The sequence below is a fragment of the Bos indicus genome, chromosome 5 (assembly GCF_029378745.1).
Source record: "Bos indicus isolate NIAB-ARS_2022 breed Sahiwal x Tharparkar chromosome 5, NIAB-ARS_B.indTharparkar_mat_pri_1.0, whole genome shotgun sequence".
Taxonomy (NCBI): domain Eukaryota; kingdom Metazoa; phylum Chordata; class Mammalia; order Artiodactyla; family Bovidae; genus Bos; species Bos indicus.
The window spans coordinates 55,951,769-55,969,959 of record NC_091764.1 but is presented as its reverse complement, the minus strand read 5'-3'; the positions used below and the strand labels follow the sequence as shown (position 1 = coordinate 55,969,959).

The 18,191-nt window shown below is 55.4% G+C and overlaps 2 protein-coding genes across 7 annotated transcripts; one reads left to right on the top strand and one right to left on the bottom strand.

Annotated features, from left to right (window-relative positions):
• Positions 1–99: 99 nt before the first annotated feature.
• Positions 100–8,600, top strand: SLC26A10P (Solute carrier family 26 member 10). 4 transcript variants are annotated; one of them, XM_070789383.1, is made up of 19 exons: positions 100–1,459; positions 1,548–2,101; positions 2,584–2,694; positions 3,193–3,350; positions 3,541–3,705; positions 3,948–4,100; positions 4,943–5,025; positions 5,177–5,324; positions 5,443–5,556; positions 6,255–6,332; positions 6,422–6,517; positions 6,934–7,040; positions 7,152–7,221; positions 7,294–7,410; positions 7,551–7,584; positions 7,664–7,746; positions 7,857–7,911; positions 8,028–8,134; positions 8,447–8,600. In XM_070789383.1, exons 2-19 carry the CDS (start codon positions 1,768–1,770, stop codon positions 8,483–8,485), a joined length of 2,052 nt encoding a protein of 683 aa, XP_070645484.1. In that variant the 5' UTR covers positions 100–1,459; positions 1,548–1,767; the 3' UTR covers positions 8,486–8,600. The 4 variants fall into 4 exon arrangements, with proteins under 4 accessions (XP_070645484.1, XP_070645485.1, XP_070645486.1 ...); XM_070789384.1 differs by having other exon boundaries at positions 100–2,101; positions 3,193–3,305; XM_070789386.1 differs by lacking the exon at positions 100–1,459 and having other exon boundaries at positions 1,962–2,101; positions 2,281–2,694.
• A 74-nt stretch (positions 8,601–8,674) lies between these two features.
• B4GALNT1 (beta-1,4-N-acetyl-galactosaminyltransferase 1) lies at positions 8,675–15,714 on the bottom strand. Of its 3 annotated transcripts, none has more exons than XM_019960945.2 (11): positions 15,209–15,714; positions 14,388–14,606; positions 13,718–13,882; positions 13,482–13,588; positions 12,978–13,018; positions 12,643–12,823; positions 11,543–11,650; positions 11,228–11,418; positions 10,473–10,613; positions 9,991–10,231; positions 8,675–9,377 (listed from the first exon to the last, which is right to left on the bottom strand). In XM_019960945.2, exons 2-11 carry the CDS (start codon positions 14,603–14,605, stop codon positions 9,160–9,162), a joined length of 1,611 nt encoding a protein of 536 aa, XP_019816504.2. In that variant the 5' UTR covers position 14,606; positions 15,209–15,714; the 3' UTR covers positions 8,675–9,159. The 3 variants fall into 3 exon arrangements, with proteins under 3 accessions (XP_019816504.2, XP_070645490.1, XP_070645492.1); XM_070789389.1 differs by lacking the exon at positions 15,209–15,714 and adding an exon at positions 15,008–15,178; XM_070789391.1 differs by lacking the exon at positions 15,209–15,714 and adding an exon at positions 15,008–15,177 and having other exon boundaries at positions 11,552–11,650.
• Between the last annotated feature and the right edge of the window lie 2,477 nt (positions 15,715–18,191).

Below are 18,191 nucleotides of genomic sequence, written 5' to 3'. Positions count from 1 at the left end.
TGAAGTTGGGGTAAAGGAGTGTGGAAGAGATCAGATGGCCCCTCGAATCAGTCATTGGAGGAAGGGTCTGGTGAAAGGAGAAGGGTGCGGGATATAGGATAAAAAAAAATGTAGTTATCTTTGTCCCTCACTTGCAGTTGCAGCATCTCTCAGTCCGGGTCTTGGGGCTACAGGAAAACCCTAGAACCTTGATGTATCCTCCCTTTTATCCAGCCCCTTTCCCTCCCATCTGGTCTCTGTTCTAGACGCCACTGGAAAGCCCGCTGTGGGCTGACTTCCCACCGTTCCCTCAACACCCAGATGCTAAAGCACTGAATGCCCACAGTACCTTTCTTTCTGAGGCCGCCATGTTCAGCTGAGGGAACATGGGGAAGGTGGAGAGGATGCTGGGGGCTCTGGCCCCTTCTGGCTCTGGGTCTCCTTATTTTTGCTGTCTGGGAGGTCGCAAAGCATATCCATACTGAGCAGGAAGGGATTCTTCTTCAAGCCATAGACCTAAGAGTGGAGGTCTTCACCCCTCCCAACTTCTGGGACAGCCCCTGGGACCGAGACCCAAACGTGCAGAGATTCTCGTCCAGATGCCCTGTCCTGCCTGGGTCCTTGGGCATCGGTGTGTCCACTGTGTCCATTCGTCCCCTGGGCCCAGTCACGTGTACTTGAGCTTCCTCAGCAGACAATAGACTGCTGGGGTGGGAGGCTGAGGAGGAGCTGGAGCCTCCCTGTGGGCCTGAGGTCTCTCTGGCCACAATGGGGGGAGGGAACTCTAAGGGGGGGACAGGACGTACAGCCCAGATAAGACTTCTGGGGAACAATAGGAGGAATTGAAGAGGGGAGACCCACCCTCACTGTACCCCACACCCAGGGCTTTGGGGTCAGGGACTAGGGACCAGAGGGTGATGGGGAGGGGTGCTAAGAATTCTTGTGAATGGAGGAGGGGATGGGGCAACTAGCAGGATTCTGGCGCTCAGAAGCTTTGTATCTCTTCAGGGACCTCAGGGGTACATGACATGGGTGGGTGACCCTTTCGTACTTAATTTAACCACATACGTATTGTTGACTTGGAATGCTTCAGTGTTTTTGCCTTCTGAGCAATAAAATCAAAATTTGCTATCTGTTCAGTATTCCCCCCTGAGGTCCTGAATTGTGAATTTGGGCCCAGCCACTCCCAGCAGAGGTGTGGGGTGGGGGGTCCCTCTGGCAGTCCCTATCCAATGCATGTAGCTGCTTCCCATCTAGGTGGTCTGTGAAACAGCTGAGGCCAATGGAGCCCCTTATACTTTCTGGTGAGAAGCTCTGCCCCTTGAGAATTAGGGTCTGGGGGGAGAAAGGGAGATTGGAACACCGCTGAACTTTCTTGTGGGCCATGCAGCAGCCCTGAGGATGACCAGCAACCCCAGAGGAGTCAGCATCTGTCTGTGCCCCAGGTGCTAATGCGGAAAGAAACCACCAAGAATGAGAGGTGGGAGTCAAAAGACCTAGGAGCGTTCGTGGGTGTTGGGTGTTTGGGTGCGTTTGTTTTCTGGCCTATCTCTCTGGTTCCTCCACAGCAGGCTCCAGAGCCAGCGATCGCACCAAGGATGTCTGAGGGAAACGCCTAACACAGAGACGCCCCCTCCCCAAGGCTCAGCTGTCTCCCGACTGTAGAAGGTCCCCAAGAGAGGGCTCCCTCCGGGACGGGATGGACTCTGCTCCAAGGAGGCGGGCCGCGGGGCCGGCGGGCTGAGGGGTATTTAAGGCTGGGCGGAGTTGGAGGTGGCCAAGGGCGAAATGAGTGGGCTACCGGGCGCCAGGACCTGCCCAGGTCCGGGAGAGGCCTCCGACCTTAAGTCCCCTCTGAGCGCCAAGTTCAGGGAACCTCTCACCGAGACCCGGTTCCAGCAGCTCTTCGGAGACGCAGAGCAGGAGCCCGAGCTGCTCGCGGAGCCGCGCTGGTCCCGGCTGTGGCGGCGGCGGGCCAGCGCCTGCTCTGGACCAGGGGCGTGGCGCCTGCTCCTGGCGCGGCTGCCTCCGCTGCGCTGGCTGCCCCACTACCGCTGGCGGGCCTGGCTGCTCGGGGACGCGGTGGCCGGACTGACCGTGGGCATCGTGCACGTGCCCCAGGGTGAGCGGCCCCAACAACAGCCTGGCAGGGGCCCAAGCTCTAGGGGGCTTCGGGTGGGCACAGGGCCTGGCAACCGGGAGTGAAGTGGGTGGGCTAGGGTGGCTGCGGGCTCGGCGACAGGGACCCAAGGCCGAGTTCTGGGTAAGGACAGTGGAGCTCCATCAGATCCCCGCCCCCAGCTCCCCTCATCTGTGCAATCCTGCGCGAAGTCTTGGCCACGATCCGACTCAGGGAACTGGAGAGACCTCTCAGCTTGAACGCCTGCCCCCCACCAGGACACAGTGGACACGGATCTCTGACCTTGACCGCCCCACGACCTCCCACCCACCGAGGCCTGTTAACCCCTCAGTTCCCTCCTGTGGTGTGATTTAATGTGCCTGTGCCAGCCTCCAAGAGTGTGGGAGAGGACGAGCGGTCCTGGAGGGTGGGCCCCCAGCCCCTCACCCACACACCAAAGACCTTTCCTTCCACTACGCCCCCAGGCATGGCTTTTGCCCTCCTGACCTCTGTGCCCCCAGTGTTCGGACTCTACACTTCTTTCTTTCCCGTCCTCATCTACACCTTGTTGGGTACTGGGAGACACCTGTCTACTGGTGAGTGACCCACGGACTCCTTTCCCTCTCTGTAGGGTGAAATGGACAGGGGGTTGAGGCTTCCCTTCTTATAAGCTCCCTCGCTCTTACTCTCTTCTTCAGTCCCTCACCTTCCTTTCCACCATCCCATGCTGGACTGCCCCGAGCCAGATTTCATGGAGAGGAAAAGTCTGAGTAAACTCCTGCCTCTTTGCACCCACCTCAAACCTCCAGTAGTCACTGCCTAGGTCAGAGGCTCAGGGCAGTCCAGCATGGGATGGTGGAAAGGAAGGTGGGGAGAAGAGATACACTGTCACCCAGAGGAGGGCGTAGTCCGCAGGGCATCCTCAGGAGGGGCAGGGGCAGGGATCTTGGCCCCGCAGCCTTCACCTGAGCAGCCAGCCTTCTAGCAGAGGTGGTCTGACAGCAGTCTTTCTGGCATAGTGCCCAGAGCCTGGGCAGTCACCTCGCCCCAGGCTGGCACATCTAGTGATCTGTGGGTTTCTCCCCTGGCCCTAGGAACTTTCGCTGTCCTCAGCCTCATGACCGGCTCGGCCGTGGAGCGGCTGGTGCCCGAACCCCTCTCGGGGAACCTGAGCGGAATTGAGAAGGAACAGTTGGATGCTCAGCGGGTTGGTGCGGCTGCGGCAGTGGCCTTCGGGAGCGGGGCCCTGATGGTGAGGGAGGACTGAAGGGGGGTGGGGGGGAAAGACTGGGGGAGTCCACTCTGGAGGGGGGCAGGGGAGAGGGAGGGACAAGTGTCCAGCGGTGGTCTAGGCAGAAGAGGTGTGCGAAGAAGCCGATAACCCTGTGCGGGGACTGGTCTGCTCTTCTCCCGTGGTGATCCGGGCATCTTTTCCTCTGCAGCTGGGGATGTTTGCCCTGCAGCTGGGCGTCCTGGCCACCTTCTTGTCGGAGCCTGTAGTCAAAGCGCTGACCAGCGGGGCCGCCCTGCATGTGCTCGTGTCCCAGCTGCCTAGCCTTTTGGGGGTGCCCCTCCCACGTCAGATTGGCTGCTTCGCTCTTTTCAAGGTGGGGGTGGGAGAACAACGAGGAGGCTTCTAGTGATCCCGGGAAGAGGGAAACCCGCAAAGGAAGGAAGGAAGGAGGGCCAGTGGAGGGACAGTGTGTGGTGGTGGTGGGGCAGTGAGGGTCGCCGAGGAGGTGGAAGCCCTACTGGGAGCCAGGAGAGAAGGCCTCGCCTCAGTCTGGGGATCGGACTGCCGGCAGTCGACCCTGGCCCCAGGCCCCTCTGCTCACTGCCCTGCCCACAGACGTTGGCTGCTGTGTTGACGGCGCTGCCCCGGAGCAGTCCCGCCGAACTGACCATCTCGGCACTCAGCCTGGCGCTGCTCGTGCCGGTCAAGGAACTGAACGTGAGATTCAGAGACAGGCTACCCACCCCCATCCCGGGGGAAATCGCCATGGTGAGGATGGCTCCCGGGTGCCAGCCCCGTGCACCACGCAGACCCTGCTTACCCTGTAGGAAGTGGCCGCTGCCGCCCCCTCGTGGAGCGCGGAGAGGTCACACACGAGAGGTCCTGCTCACACGTGTGCTTTGCCAGGCTCTTGTCAGAACGCTTTGACCCTCGGGAATCCCCCACCCACGGGTTTGCCTTTTTCTCACAAAGCCTCTAAGAAAGTCCTCTTTCTCCTTACAGCGCCCCCTTGCGGTGCCTCTGGCCACGGCACCTCCACTCCCGTCTTTTCTCTCCTCTCACCCGGTCTTTCACCGTAACTCAAGGCTCATCTCCCTTCCGGCGTCCACCTACATGTCTCTCCTCAGTTAAACAGCATTCCATTCATACACCACAGATACCCCATATATCCCTAGATGTAACCCAGCTTCCGTGCTTAGAATGGCTCGGTTGTACCTCTCGATATCCACCGTCTCTCATAGCAGTCTCCTCTCACTTCCTCTGGTCCATCTCTCTCCATAGTTCCCGGCACACATCATTTCTCTTTCTTTCATTCTATTTTTTTTTTTTTTTTTTTTTGAACCGCTGCGCGGCTTGCAGGATCTTAGTTCCCAGACACCAGGGACTGAACCGACTCCTTAGAGAACAGAGTCCTAACCATTGGAGAACCAGGGAATTCCCTTTCCACTCTAACTCAGTTGTTAGAAACCCATCCCAAACACACCCCAGCTCCCTCAGTTGCTGGGCTCCTGCAACCCCTAATCCTGAGTTACAGTCCTCTCATACTGAGCCCCTTCTAACCTCTGCTGGGGGCCATCTCCACCCATGCTCTAATTTGCTCTCTTTCCCAGGTGCTTCTGGCCTCTGTGCTCTGCTTCACCTCTTCCCTGGACACAAGATACAATGTCCAGATAGTTGGGTTGCTGCCTGGAGGGTAAGAGAGAGTGAAAAAGCACCTGTTTTCTTTTCTCACAACTCTCCCACCCAACGCCCCCTCCTGCCCTGCCCTGTACTATTTCCTCTTTCTTCCTCATATCCTTATTATTCCCAACCCACCCTCACGGTAGATTCCTCTCTTTCTGCAGATTTCCCCAACCTCTCCTCCCCAGCCTGGCTGAGCTGCCCAGGATTCTGGCCGACTCGTTGCCCATGGCGCTGGTTACCTTTGCAGTGTCTGCCTCCCTGGCCTCCATCTATGCAGACAAGTACAGCTACACTATTGACTCCAACCAGGTGTGACTTTGAATGAGGACCCTAGCCTCATTCACGAGACAGACAGCCCCCTAATGTGGTTTCCCCCTCCTAGCCATGCCTTCCTATCTCTCCTCTTCATCTCACTTCATCCTTTCAGGAGCTCCTGGCACATGGTGTCTCCAACCTCGTCTCCTCCCTCTTCTCTTGCTTTCCCAACTCTGCCACATTGGCTACGACCAGCCTACTCGTGGATGCTGGTGGGAACACACAGGTAAGAGCCATGTTCTCGGGTGAGGAGAAGGAGGGAGGGATATCCATGTTGGGTGGTGGTGGAACAGGTGGAAGATTGGAAGATACCCAGGTGGCAGTCCTGTAGAGGACGATGGGAATCTGTGAGGGAATGTGAGTGGGGCGTGGGATTATCTGGGAAGAACATAGAGAAGAAAGGTCGGTTAAGACCTCTGTAGATTCTAAGCACTGAGAAAGGGCATGGTGTCCTATATGTAGTTCAAAATAAGGACAATACTAATCTGGAAAATAAATTTAAGAAACAAAATTCTGGACTTTTTCCTTGTGAGGACATATTCTTTTTCAAAGAAATGTCACATATTAAAGTCTCTCCCTGATATTTTTGGTTTCCTGTATTTGTTGGTGTCCTAAGCATGTGGTTAGCCTGCTTTTTAGAGTCATCCAACAGTGGCTTTTAAAATGGAGGTAGGCTGCAAAAATAGGGATGTTGAACTATATCTTGGGGGAAACCAACAAATGACAGGTATTTAATTGGGCAAGGGGAAAAGTGAGGAGCACAATATCAAGAAGGGGTTAAGGAGTGAGGAACAGCAGTGTGGAAGGGGATTTTGGGAGGAGGGAGACTTCCGAGAAGGCTGACACAGAGGCAGGAGACCATCTCTCAGTAGGGGTGGCTGAGGTTCCCTCCCTTCTTTGCTTCTGTCCCTTTCTGCCCTACAGCTGGCAGGCCTCTTCTCCTGCATGGTTGTCCTGTCTGTACTACTGTGGCTGGGGCCCCTCTTCTACTATCTGCCCAAGGTAAGCAGCAGAGGAGGCAGAGGGATGTCTGGGAGGGGCGGCTACCTCCCCACACATGGAGGTGGTCAGCCTACCTCCTCTGCCCTAAGGCTGTCTTGGCCTGCATCAACATCTCCAGCATGCGCCAGATGTTCTTCCAGATGCGAGAACTCCCTCAACTATGGCGCATCAGCCGCGTGGACTTTGTGAGAAATGGCAGCATTGCTCTCAGATGCCCCCTCCCACCTTCCTAGCGTCCCCGGCCTCTGCCCTTGATCAAAGTAAACTCAGAACCCAGTCCTGAGTTCTGCAGCCTACCCACCTTCAACTTGTATACCTCCTAATCCCTTTACTCAGAGACAAGGTGAAGGGTAAAGCTTGAACCTCTTCAGACCTGAGTATTTGTAACTCCCCGGGTGGTTCAAGGTGTGAGGTCCTTACCCTTGGTGTGTATCCCCTCTTAGGTCAACCTCATCCCTTCCTTCTGTCATTCTTTCTACTTTCTCCTGGGCCCTCCCTCCCCATCATTTGCCCTGGCAGTCACTGCCCCTGGACCCACCTTCCCTGGCAGTGAGGGCCTGGCATTTCTTCTGGGCATTTCACTCCCATCCATGTCCTGCAGGCTGTGTGGATGGTCACATGGGTGGCTGTCGTGACCCTGAGTGTGGACCTGGGCCTGGCTGTAGGTGTGGTCTTCTCCATGATGACTGTGGTCTGCCGCACCCAGAGGTGGGAGCAGAGATGAGGGGAGTCACGATGAGAGGAGGGGAGAGAACAGAGTGCTTGGGGTGACTCTCCAGCCAGATCAGGCTGGGAATCTGACCCCAGCTTCCTGCCCAGGGTACAGTGCCTGGCACTTGGACTGGCTGAGGGAACAGAGCTCTACCGGCCACTCAGAGAGAGCCACAAGGTGGGTGGGCTACAGCCAAAGAAGGAAGGGAAGGTTAGACTTGGATGGTTCACTGACCCTCTGACCCCTTAGCTCCTCCAGGTCCCAGGGCTCTGCATCCTGAGCTATCCAGCACCACTTTACTTTGGGACCCGAGGGCAGTTTCGCCGTGTCCTGGAGTGGCATCTGGGGCTTGGAGAAGGAAGAAAGGTGAGGCACCTGGTCAAAGGGAAGTGTGGCTTCTTTGAGGCTGGGAGGCAGGTGGGTGCTCCAGGGGGGATTCTTGGGCTCACTGGGTGCATGTTTGTGCTCACGTCTCAGAGGTGGTGACTCCCTTTCTCTACTCACAGGAGGCTCCAAAGACAGATGGCCCACCTGATGCAGGTGAGGTGGGAGGATAAGGAGGGAGATTTGGGCACCACCCACGGAGGCATCTGAGTCCTCCTGCCTTCTCCCATCCTAGCTGCTGAGCCTGTCAGGGTGGTGGTCCTAGACTGCAGTGGTGTCACCTTTGCAGATGCTGCAGGGGCCAGAGAAGTGGTTCAGGTGAGGGAGAGGGTAGGCGAAGGAGGAAGTCCCCTTGTGGTTTCATGAACACCGTCTGATGTAGGACTTAACCCCCTCCCCCAACCCCACCCCCACTCCCACCCCCGCAGCTGGCCAGTCGATGCCAAGACGCTGGGATCCACCTTCTCCTGGCTCAGTGCAATGGTGAGATGTGCAGGATGGAGGGATTGGAGACAGGGGAGTGACCAGACACTTGGTGGGGAGGGAAGAGGACACAGTGTGGACGTAGGACCGGAGGACCTGATCCCCTCTCCACACAGCCTCAGTGCTGGGGACGCTGACCCAGGCAGGACTCCTGGACAGAGTGACCCCAGAACAGCTGTTTGTGAGTGTCCAGGATGCAGCTGCGCATGCTCTGGAGAGGCTGGTGAGGCGGCAATAGCAACAAAGTGGAAGCTGGGAGGTGCTGGCCTATGGCGAGGGGAGGTGTGAGTCAGTGACTGAAGACCCTGGCAGAGGGATTTTCAAAGGGGGCTTAGGAGGAAGAAGAAGGAAAGGGATGGGGATGAAATGATTAGTCAATATAAGACTAAGCCAGGGAGACTGGGCCCAGCTGTGGGTGAAGAACTGAGGGACTAAAGTTCCAAAGCAGGCAGTGTGCCCCCGAGAGGACTGCCAAATCATGGGTGAGGGAGGGGAGCACCAAATCTACTTCTGACATGTCCCTTCCCTGTTCCAGGAGCTCAATGGTCCAAAGACTTGCACAGTGTGGGTCTGAGCCGGTCATTTGGTGTGTGGAGGGCCCCAACGAGACATGTGTGAGGCGGGCCATGGCCCCTGACTTCATGTAACTAATAAAATGACGCTGAGAGCCTCTGGGGTTCATGAAATGAGTCTGGGTGTCTGCACATGGACACTTGGTGCCCCTTCCTCCACTCCCAAAGCATTGCAAAGACACAACTAAAAATGGCTTTCCCCTGTATGTTCACCAGCCCCCATTCCAACTCCATTCTCTCCATGGGGGTGAGGCTGCAGCCACTGCACAGAGTCCTGGATCCAGAGATAGGGGCACAGCCCTGGGACTATATACTGGGGACTTCCCCAACCCCTTAGTACCAAGGAGATGAGAGGAGAGTATTTCTGCTTTAGGTTTTTAGAGTCCCCCTTTGGGCTCTTTGGCACTTGAAAAGCAACCCCCCACTCCCTGCCCTAGGAGAAGGGGTAGGGGGGAGGACTTGGCACTGGCTGTGGGACAAGTTATGGCTCCATCATGCCCCTGGGCACTTGCAGAAAGGAGGAGTGACACCAGGACAAGCCCCTGTTTGGGATCAAGTTCTGAAGGAGACTGGGACAGTCAGTGGAGTGGTCACTGGCTGGCGGGGTTTGCTAGGAATTCCTGGCAGGGACAAGGAGGCAGGCCCAGTCTGACAGCTGAAAGGCCCCAAGTGGCCATCACTCTGAAGTCATGCACTGCAGCCGGTGTTTGAAGAAGAGCAGGCGATGTTTGGCCACCTGACTCTCGTCCAGTGATCCCGGGTAACGGTACCGAGCATAAGTCTCTGCCTTCGCATCCCTTGAGGTCCAAGGCAACTTCAACTTGGATGCGTGATCCACAACGACGTCTGAGCAGGAGCCCACTTGAAGAGAACCAAGTCCATCCAGGAAGAATTCTGGGGGCAGAGGGAAGGGGAGTACACAATGAAGGGTCTTGAGGATTCAGAGGCACCGCTGCCCCTAAAGGAGAACTGAGATTTGGGATATGGTGGGTGCATATGCAAAGACTCCATCTCTAAGGACCTTAGGCATGTAAATCAACCCTTTTGAGTCTTGTATAAAATGGAGTCAATATCCTTACCTTGTGCTTTGAAAACGGATTCCCTCCCTTCCTCCCTCCTGCAACACACACTCACACACCCAAAAATTCAATAAATGCGGACTTGGCTGCTCCGAGGTGGCCTGAACCAGGAGATTCCGTTGGGAGCAGGATAGAGGCCGAGGTGACTGTGGTGGGGAAGCTCAAGGCAGACCCAGTGGCTGTACTGGCCGCTGAGGTTTAAATGATGTTTGGGGCTGGGATGTTTGGAGCTCTCTCTGTGGCCGGGGCACGGGTCTTGGTGAATCTTCGTAGAACTGCTCTAGGGACCCCGGTGGCAGCTGTGGGCTCCGCGGGGTGGTCGGGCAGTAGTACCCAGGGCCCCAGGCACCTTACTGTCCCACCACCCCGCGGTCCCTGGTCCCGAGCCCCGAAGGGTCCCTGCCCGGCCTGGAGGGGGCGCCACTCACCCAGGTGCGCCACGCGGCTGAGGCGAGGGTCAAAGCCGACCTCGCGCACCTTGTCGGTGCGCGCCAGGAAGAAGTTGACCACGCCGTCTGTGACCACGCACCCCGGGAAGCCGACGAGCTCGTGGTGGAAGCCGCGCTTCTGCCGGAGGCAGTTCCCGCGGCCTGGCGCGCCGGGCTCCACGCTCAGCAGCTGCCGGTAGGTGGTGGCGAAGCCGGAGATTTCGCGCACCGCGCCCCCCACCTGCCGGGGCGGGAGGATGGCTGCAGGCCGGACGCGCACTGGAAGGGGTTAGGTCTAGGCTCCCTCTCCCCAACAGGCTGGCTTTCCTCCTGGGTCCTTCCCCGCCCCACCCCTGCAGGACCCAGACAGTGGCCCAGGCTCTGCTGCCGTCCCAGGGTTGGCTGCTCTCGGGTCTCCCGGCCTTGCCCTTAGCCTCCCGGAAGCCCTCCTCCCATCCTCCATACCGCGGCCCCTCCCCTACCAGGTCCAGCGGCGTCCGCTCCAACACGTCCACAAGCCTCTCCAGTCGCGTACGCGCCGTGAAGACGAAGTCATCGTCCACCCACAGCACGTACTTGGTGGTTACTTGGGATATGGCCAGGTTTCGGCCTGCGAACCAGCCCTGGGAAAGAGTAAGTACGGTTGGCGATGCTATTGAGATAGGACGCAGCCCTCTGCCGCCTACTCCTCACTCCTGACCCCTCTCAACAGCCTCTGTCTGTGCGTGTATGTTCAGTCTGCGACCCCATGGACTGTAGCTCGCCAGGCTCCTCTGTCCATGAGATTTCCCAGGCAAGAATACTGGAGTGGGTTATCATTTCCTCCTCCAGGGGATCTTGCCTACCCAGAGATCCAGCCTGCATCTCCTGCGGGCGGATTCTTTACTAATGAGCTACCTGGGAAGCCCCTCAACAACCTGTGCCCCTCTCCAAACTTTGGAAGTGCTTAGGAATGGCCGGGAGCTAGGTTTTAAAAAAATGCAGTTTCCCACTGCCAGAGGCTCTGAGTGGGTGTTCTGGGGGAAAGTCTTGGAATGTATTTGATTCATGCGTTCATTCATTCATTCATCAACTATTTATTGAGCCCCTACTAGATGCTAAGCACCATTCTAAGAAGGCAGCTCAAATAAGACCGCTCCCGTGGAGCTTACATTTCAGAAATCCTCATGCTGGATTCACTACCCTGGAGACTGCAGACTGAGGGCATGCCCCCTCCCGGTGCCCTGTGGCTGTGCACCTTGCCAAAAGGCATGAGATAGTGCTCGATGTGGGGACCTCTAATGCTCTCTGGCTTGTCGCTGTCGTCCGCGATTACCACTGTGACCGTTGGGTAGAAGCGGCGGATGCTGGCGATGAGTGCCCGTAACCGATTGTAACGAAGGAAGGTCTTAGTGGCGATGGTGACCAGAGCGCTGATGTTGTACTGGGCTAGGAGTGAGGGACAGAGTTAGGTGCAGAGGAGAGTGGCGAGTGAGGAGAAGGAAGACACCTCCCAGGGCCACCCTCTCCCAACTTTCTTCCTGTCAGGCTGGATCTATGCCCCTGAGCATACCAGTCTCACCTCCCTGGGGTAGAGACCCAGGTGGGTACAGCCGAGGGTTGGGTGGGTGTCTTATGCGAATGGTGAAGGCAGCTTCGTGTCCCTCGGTGGAGAACCGGACTGGGAAGAAAGACATGAGATGTGGCCCCTAGGGCTTGGCCAAAATTCTCTTTTCAGTAAGTCAGTATTTAAGTGCCTACCCTGTGTTGCACTTTTCTAGGCCCTGTTAGATAAGAATGCAAGGTTCGTATCCCCCTGGAACTTACATTTTAATGGGTGGGAGAAAGATGATAAAAGTTTTCATTAAAAGCTAGCCTTTATTGAGCATTTACTGTGTGCCAGGCACTTTTAAAATTACGTTAACTATATGAACTCATTTAATCCTCACAATAGCCCTATTAAGTAGATTCCTACTACAGAAAAAAGAAGGCAGAGAGAAATTAACTTGTCCATAATTACCCAACTCAGGCAAGAAAGCTGGGGTAGGAACCTAGTCCATCTGGTTCCAGGTTAAGTAAATAAGAAAATTCAGGTACAGATAAGTATTGAATAGAAAATAAGACAAGTATTGTGAGAGTGAAGAGGATCCATCTGAGCTGAGATCCAAATGATAAGGAGCCAGCCATACAAAAATCTAGGGGATGCGTAGTCTAGGCAGAGGGAACAGCAAGTGCAAAGGCCCCCCAGTGGGAGTAGGCTTGGTAAAGAAGCCTTGGAGAGAAGCAGGAGGGCTGTTATACCCCTTTTGCCAGAGGAGAAATGGGGGCTCTGGGACAGAAAGCTCTTTGCCCTCTAGTAAGTGGTGGGCTGGGAATAGAGCTTGAGTCTTCTAGTTCTTGGGTCAGGTCATTTCCTGGGGCCCCCATGGTTGGGCTGAAGGGGGGACACACCCAAGGCTCGGGTTTCCCTCTGGCCTGTTCCAGCCCCAGTTGAACAAAGGCCCCTTCTCTCCCTCCTTGGCCCTGCTGGCCCAGCTGAAATGCCCATTGTGTGTCTGGACAGCTCTGGCCATTGCCCGAGTGTCTCCCACACCCTTTGCCATTTGCTTGCTCCTTCCTTTCTGGCTTCCTGTGTTCACCCAGCCTGTTACTACATCCACCCAGGCCTCGCACCTGTGTCTGCTGTGTTTGCCTGGTAGCTTCGGCTGCTGTAAGTGACCAGTTGCAGCTGCCGATTGAGTTGGTCCAGCCCTAGGCTGGTGAGGGTGAGATCTGGCTGCCCTTCTCCGATGAGAGTCACTCCAGTTACTTCCCCTGCCACGTCCCAGGTGCCCAAGGAGGCAGTCAGGTTCACCTGGGAGGGGGGATTGGCAAGTGCAGGGTGCAGGGTTATGCCCCCTACCCACCTCTTGCCTCCCTGCTTCTTCCATCCCTCCTTTGGCAGCCTCGCTGCCCTTCCTTCATCATTAATGCCCACCCGGCCTCCCCACCCTCCTGTTTTTTCTCACCTGGTATACCTCCTGACCGGAAGTGGCCTGCAGGCCCAGTCCTGGAAGCAAGGAGAGGGAACCAGAATCACAGACAGCTTGGGATTCCTCCCTTTCTCCTCCCTCTTTCACCTCACACAGCACAGAACTTCTCACCCATCCCTCCTATTGAGGCCACAGCAGGGCACATTGTAGGGCATAGCCCAGAGTAACCGATTTCTCACTCCTTCCCATCAAAGCAGTAGGTCTTGTGTGGCCTGCCCTGCCTGTCCATCTAACTTCAGCCAGTCAGCAAGAACACACCCTTCTCCATAAACCTCTCCAGTTGTCTTCGGCAATTCCCCACAACCCTAGAGTCCCTTCTGTCCCCATCTCCCACCTCATGAGCCCTCCCTGACCTCCAGTTTCCCTTTCATTAGAAGCCCCCCACCTGGCATTCCAATCTTCCCTCATTCTTTCTCACCCAGCCTGGGCTCTGCCACCCTCACAGTGGTTTAGGTCCTCCCCTTGGACCCTCCTCCCCACCTGGCACCAAGATACTCCTGAGGGGCTGGACCTCCACACCCTGCAGGGGGTACTGTAGCGGGGAGTTGGCAGGGGCTATGAGCAGCTGGTCAGCAGCAGACTGGCTCCTGGCAGTGAAGGAGGGGGAGGACAGAGGAGGAGTCAAGGGGAGCATGCTCTCCCTCCTACCCCACCCTCCCTCCAGGCCTCCCACGGCTCTCCACAGGCAGAATCACATCCTCCTTTCCGCTGGGTACCTTGAAAGGAAGGCCTGGAACTCCTGCTCCCTCGAGGCAGACACAGTGCTCAGCTCCTCAGGGTCAAAGGCCTTGGTGAAGTCAAAGGCTTGGACCTGCCTCTGGAAGGGGAGGTGAAGGCTTCCCTCACTGGACTCACAACTGCAATTGTTCGCAGACAGCAGCCTGTGGAGCCGGAAGGAAGGGTCCTCAGAGCCCAGCCATACAGCTCACTCATCCCACGGAAGGTTGACACAGCACCCGCACCTTCCCCATTCAACCCTGTTCATCCAAAATCTGTCCCCTTAATCACTGCTCTTCAAATAGTCCCCCAAAGGAGGGACCGCCCATGAGATGACCCATCCTCTACATCTGGATTTTACAGAGATATAGAACAAACCAAATGCTAAGGTTTCAGAGTTGCCTACACACCATCAGGACCCCAGCTGGACTCCTTTCACAGGGAATGACCAGGACTCACAAAGTCAGGGCCCTCCCCTGATTGCAACCGTCCCTTCCCACTCCCGAAGCACAAGACTCAGTAGCCCCCTCCACCTCTCACTTCACTCCCCGCCCCCCCACAACCACTCTGGGGAACCCAGGCATCAGAGCTCAGCAGTAGAGGAAACAGAAGCTTCCCAGACTACCCACCAGCGAGTGCCATGCTGTCACCCCGACTCCTTACACTCACCCCACCACTTGCTCCTTGATCCTGACCGGGATGTGTGCGTATCTGGGCTCAGGGGCAAGACCTAGCAGTTCTGGCCTGGGGTTGCCCTGTAGGGGCGTCCACAGCGCAAGAGGTGTCCGAAGGCCCGGCGCGACCCGGGTGCTCGCGTACAGGAGCCCCAGCGAGGCGCAGGCGAGCAGCAGGACGAGCACACAGAGGGCCCGGCGGCCCAGCCGCATCCTGGGTGGGCGAAGAAGTGGGAGGGTGAGAAGGTGGTGGGCGAAAGCGTGGGTTGAGACTCTGGGCCCCCGCAGTTCCGGAGACTCCAGCCGGCCCGGCTGTGGCTTCCCGCATCTCGGGCGCCAGGATTTGTATAGCGAATCGGTACCCTCGTCCCCCTCCCCTCACTCCCCGGGCCTCGGGTCTCCTAGCCTCCTTTCTTCTCGCCCTCTCCCACATCTCGCTTTCCATTCACGCCCGAGGCCTGTTATCTCGATGAAGCAAGAGACCTTTGGAGGTAGCGGTTTCGACGCGGCGGCTCGTAAGTAGAAAAAGCACCGTTTTATTAGAATAGCCGATGTTCCGGAGCCCGCCGCCTCCCTTGGCCCACGCATCCCCCACCCCCTCAGTCCGAGCATCACCTGGCCCGGGTGGGCTGCAGAGGGCAGCGCCACACCTTGCCTGTCATGAAAAAATGCAGAATCACGCCCGCGCTGCTGGGTGGCCCCGGCGGAGGTGACCCCGTGGGTGGCCTCGCGAAGCCGTGCGGGGCGACAAGGTGGACCGGTGCGCGCGCCTCTTCCCGCTTCCGGCTCAGTCCCGCGTCCCGCCCCAGCACTGACCTGTCTTAACGCTTTAAGGCCGCCGCAAGATTTCGGTCAGGGCTGTGCCAGGCTCTCAGCCCTGGCCTGAGAGTCCTCATGGGGCTGGAGGCGGCCTGATTGGGGAGTCGGGCATGAGTCTGAGAGTGACGGGGAATCCTCCTGCCTCCCGAGCGCGCACGACCCCGCCCGCCTTTGGACTCTCCGGGCTTTGTAGACCACCGCGCTGGGGTGGTTCTGGGCGTTTCCTGCGGGGTTGGGGGATCGGAGTCGAGAAACCGCCGCACTTCAATTCCATAAATAAATCCGGGGTTCCCTGGGACCCTGTCCCTCTTGCCGGGCCGGGAGAGCCCGGGCCGCCGCCCGGCTTTTCAGATCGCGGCAGCTTGGCTTGGGTGCTGGTTGCGGAGGGGCGTCAGGCTACGCGCCGAGAATGAGAGCGCTGGGGCGCCTTCTGGTGGGCGCGGAGGACACTGCGGGGGCGCGAAGCCAGCGAAGCACGAAGGTCCTTCTCTTCACGCCCCCTCCCTCCCCGCCAGCCCTTTGCCCCCGAACCCTGGCATCTGCCCCGCCCCACCGCGATTCCAGTCACTCTGTTCCTATTCGTTCGCAGCCGTCTTTCCATCGAGACTTTGGCCAGGACTGGCGATAAGGGTTTTAGGAAGTGATGGGGCGGGGACGCCCTGTAAACCCATTTCAAGGAAGACTTGGATACTTAGGGTGAGATAAAGGAACCCAGACAAGACTGGAAAATAAAGACTGCCTAGCTAACAAAGACAAGTTGACAGCCTCCCTCCTAGCCTCGCCTCCCCCGCCCACCGGCCCCCGCATACCCCAGTTCTCTAAGGAATACTCAATGATGTAACAAACACTCAGTAATTCAAGGGCCTGCTTCTTCTGACTGCTCCTTGTTGCAGACTTGAGGAAGGGAAGATCCCCAAACAGTGCCTAGATTGGTTGTACTTATGCGTGCAAGCTGCAGACCTGTACTACCTTAGCTGGATTCTTGATGCTGCCCTAAGTTCTGTGGTTCCATGATTCTAATAAAAGATGTCACAATTTAATAGGGAAAAAAGATATAATAGGAAATGTAAAACATAATGTAAATGTGGGGGCAGGGGGAAGGGAAGGTTGGATTATTGGAGGAACTGTGTACAAAGAAATGCCTAATCGGCTGGAGGGAAATTGAGATTCTCATCCTCTTTATACCAAAATAAATTCTAGATGTATCAAATATCTTGTTATTAAAAATGTAACCACAAAGAGTAGTAAAATAATTCATGGAGTTTTTTTTTTTTTTTTAATAATCTTGGAGTGGGGAAGAGATCTCTAAGTAAGATATAAAAGGACATATTAATAGATTTGCCTGTATAAAAAGCTTGAGTGAAGGAATTTCTATAAACAAACTTGAGAAATGACAAACTGAAAAAATATGTGCAACATGTAAGACAGATAAAGGTCTATTTTTCTTAAGAGCTATAAAACATCAATAAGAAAAAATGATCAGTCACCCCTAAATAGGCAAAAATTGTGATTAGACAGTTGAGGGAAAAAGTAAAAATGGCTTTTCAAACAAATGAATGTACACTTGACCCTATTCATAATAAATAAAATCCAAATTAGAGTAACAATGAAATGGTTTTTGTTTAGCAAGTTAGTAAAGGTCAAAGAGTTTGCTAACACAAGTGGTCAAGTATTTGAAGAAATAGTCACTATCATACACTGTTGTGAGTGTAAATGGACCCAGCTTAGAGCAATTGGCCAATCTATTAACAATTAAAATATTAATCATTTAAATCTTAAATATTAGTAAGTTAAAATTTTAAAGATATGATTCAATCAGACAATGGGACACTGGATTAATCTATATCTACTGATACTGAATGATATCCAAAGCTGTTAAGCAAAATAGACAACAGCATATATAGTTGGCTCCTGAGTGTGGCTTTTAGCTTCTAGGATTGTTCAAATATTAGAAATGAAGTGCTACCATAATAAAAATCTAACAATGTGGGAATGGATTTGGAACTGGGTCTTAGGTAGAAGCAGGAAGGAATCTAGGAGTGTTAGTGAAAGACTGAAAAATATTGAAGAGCATATTAGTAGAAGCCTCATGTCCTTTGGGGAGGCTGCTGATAAAGAAAAGTGAGGAAAGTAGGGAAACTGAGGGGCTTCCCAGGTGGCACTAGTGGTAAAGAACCTGCCTGCAAAGTCAGGAGATTTTAAGAGATGCAGGTTCGATCCCTGGGTTGGGAAGATCCCCTGGAGGAGGGCATGGTAACCCACTCCAGTATTCTTGCTGGAGAATCCCATGGACAGAGAACCTGGTGGGCTACAGTCCATGGGGTCGCAAAGAGTCAGACATGACTGAAGGGACTTAGCATGTATGCATACCTACCTAATGAAATGGGGATCTCATTGAGATTTTCAAGCAGAATGTTGAAGATGCCTTCAGGTTTCTTCTTGTCACTTTTAGTAGAATATGTAGGAAAAGAAAGTGAAAGTGAAGTCGCTCAGTTGTGTCTGACTCTTTGCGACCCCATGGACTGTAGCCTATCAGGGTCCTCTGTCCATGGGATTTTCCAGGCAAGAATACTGGAGTGGGTTGCCATTTCCTTCTCCAGGGGATCTTCCCAACCCAGGGATCGAACCCGGGTCTCCCACTTGGAAAAGAAAGAGATAAGCTAAAGAAAGAATGCCAATAAAAAAGTCCTGGGGATTGTTAGGTTTGAAATTTCCTAGCCTCTCCAATGGAGAAGGCAATGGCACCCCACTCCAGTACTCTTACCTGGAAAATCCCATGCATGGAGGAGCCTGGTGGGCTTCAGTCCATAGGGTCGCTGGGAGTCGGACACGACTGAGCAACTTCACTTTCACTTTTCACTTTCATGCATTGGAGAAGGAAATTGCAATCCACTACAGTGTTCTTGCCTGGAGACTCCAGGGATGGGGGAGCCTTGTGGGCTGCCGTCTATGGGGTGGCACAGAGATGGACACGACTAAA

What these genes read in the sequence shown, in the direction of transcription:
- B4GALNT1 (XM_070789389.1), bottom strand. Translation starts at nt 15,054, where the DNA reads ATGACAGGCAAGGTGTGGCGCTGCCCTCTGCAGCCCACCCGGGCCAG. An exon ending in ATCAAGGAGCAAGTGGTGGG is followed by an intron (nt 13,883 to 14,387) that starts GTGAGTGTAAGG and finishes CCGGCTCCACAG; the next exon opens with GCTGCTGTCTGCGAACAATT. An exon ending in ATCTCATGCCTTTTGGCAAG is followed by an intron (nt 10,614 to 11,227) that starts GTGCACAGCCAC and finishes ACTCTTTCCCAG; the next exon opens with GGCTGGTTCGCAGGCCGAAA.
- SLC26A10P (XM_070789383.1), top strand. Translation starts at nt 1,768, where the DNA reads ATGAGTGGGCTACCGGGCGCCAGGACCTGCCCAGGTCCGGGAGAGGCC. An exon ending in CATCGTGCACGTGCCCCAGG is followed by an intron (nt 2,102 to 2,583) that starts GTGAGCGGCCCC and finishes CTACGCCCCCAG; the next exon opens with GCATGGCTTTTGCCCTCCTG. An exon ending in GCATCAGCCGCGTGGACTTT is followed by an intron (nt 6,518 to 6,933) that starts GTGAGAAATGGC and finishes CATGTCCTGCAG; the next exon opens with GCTGTGTGGATGGTCACATG.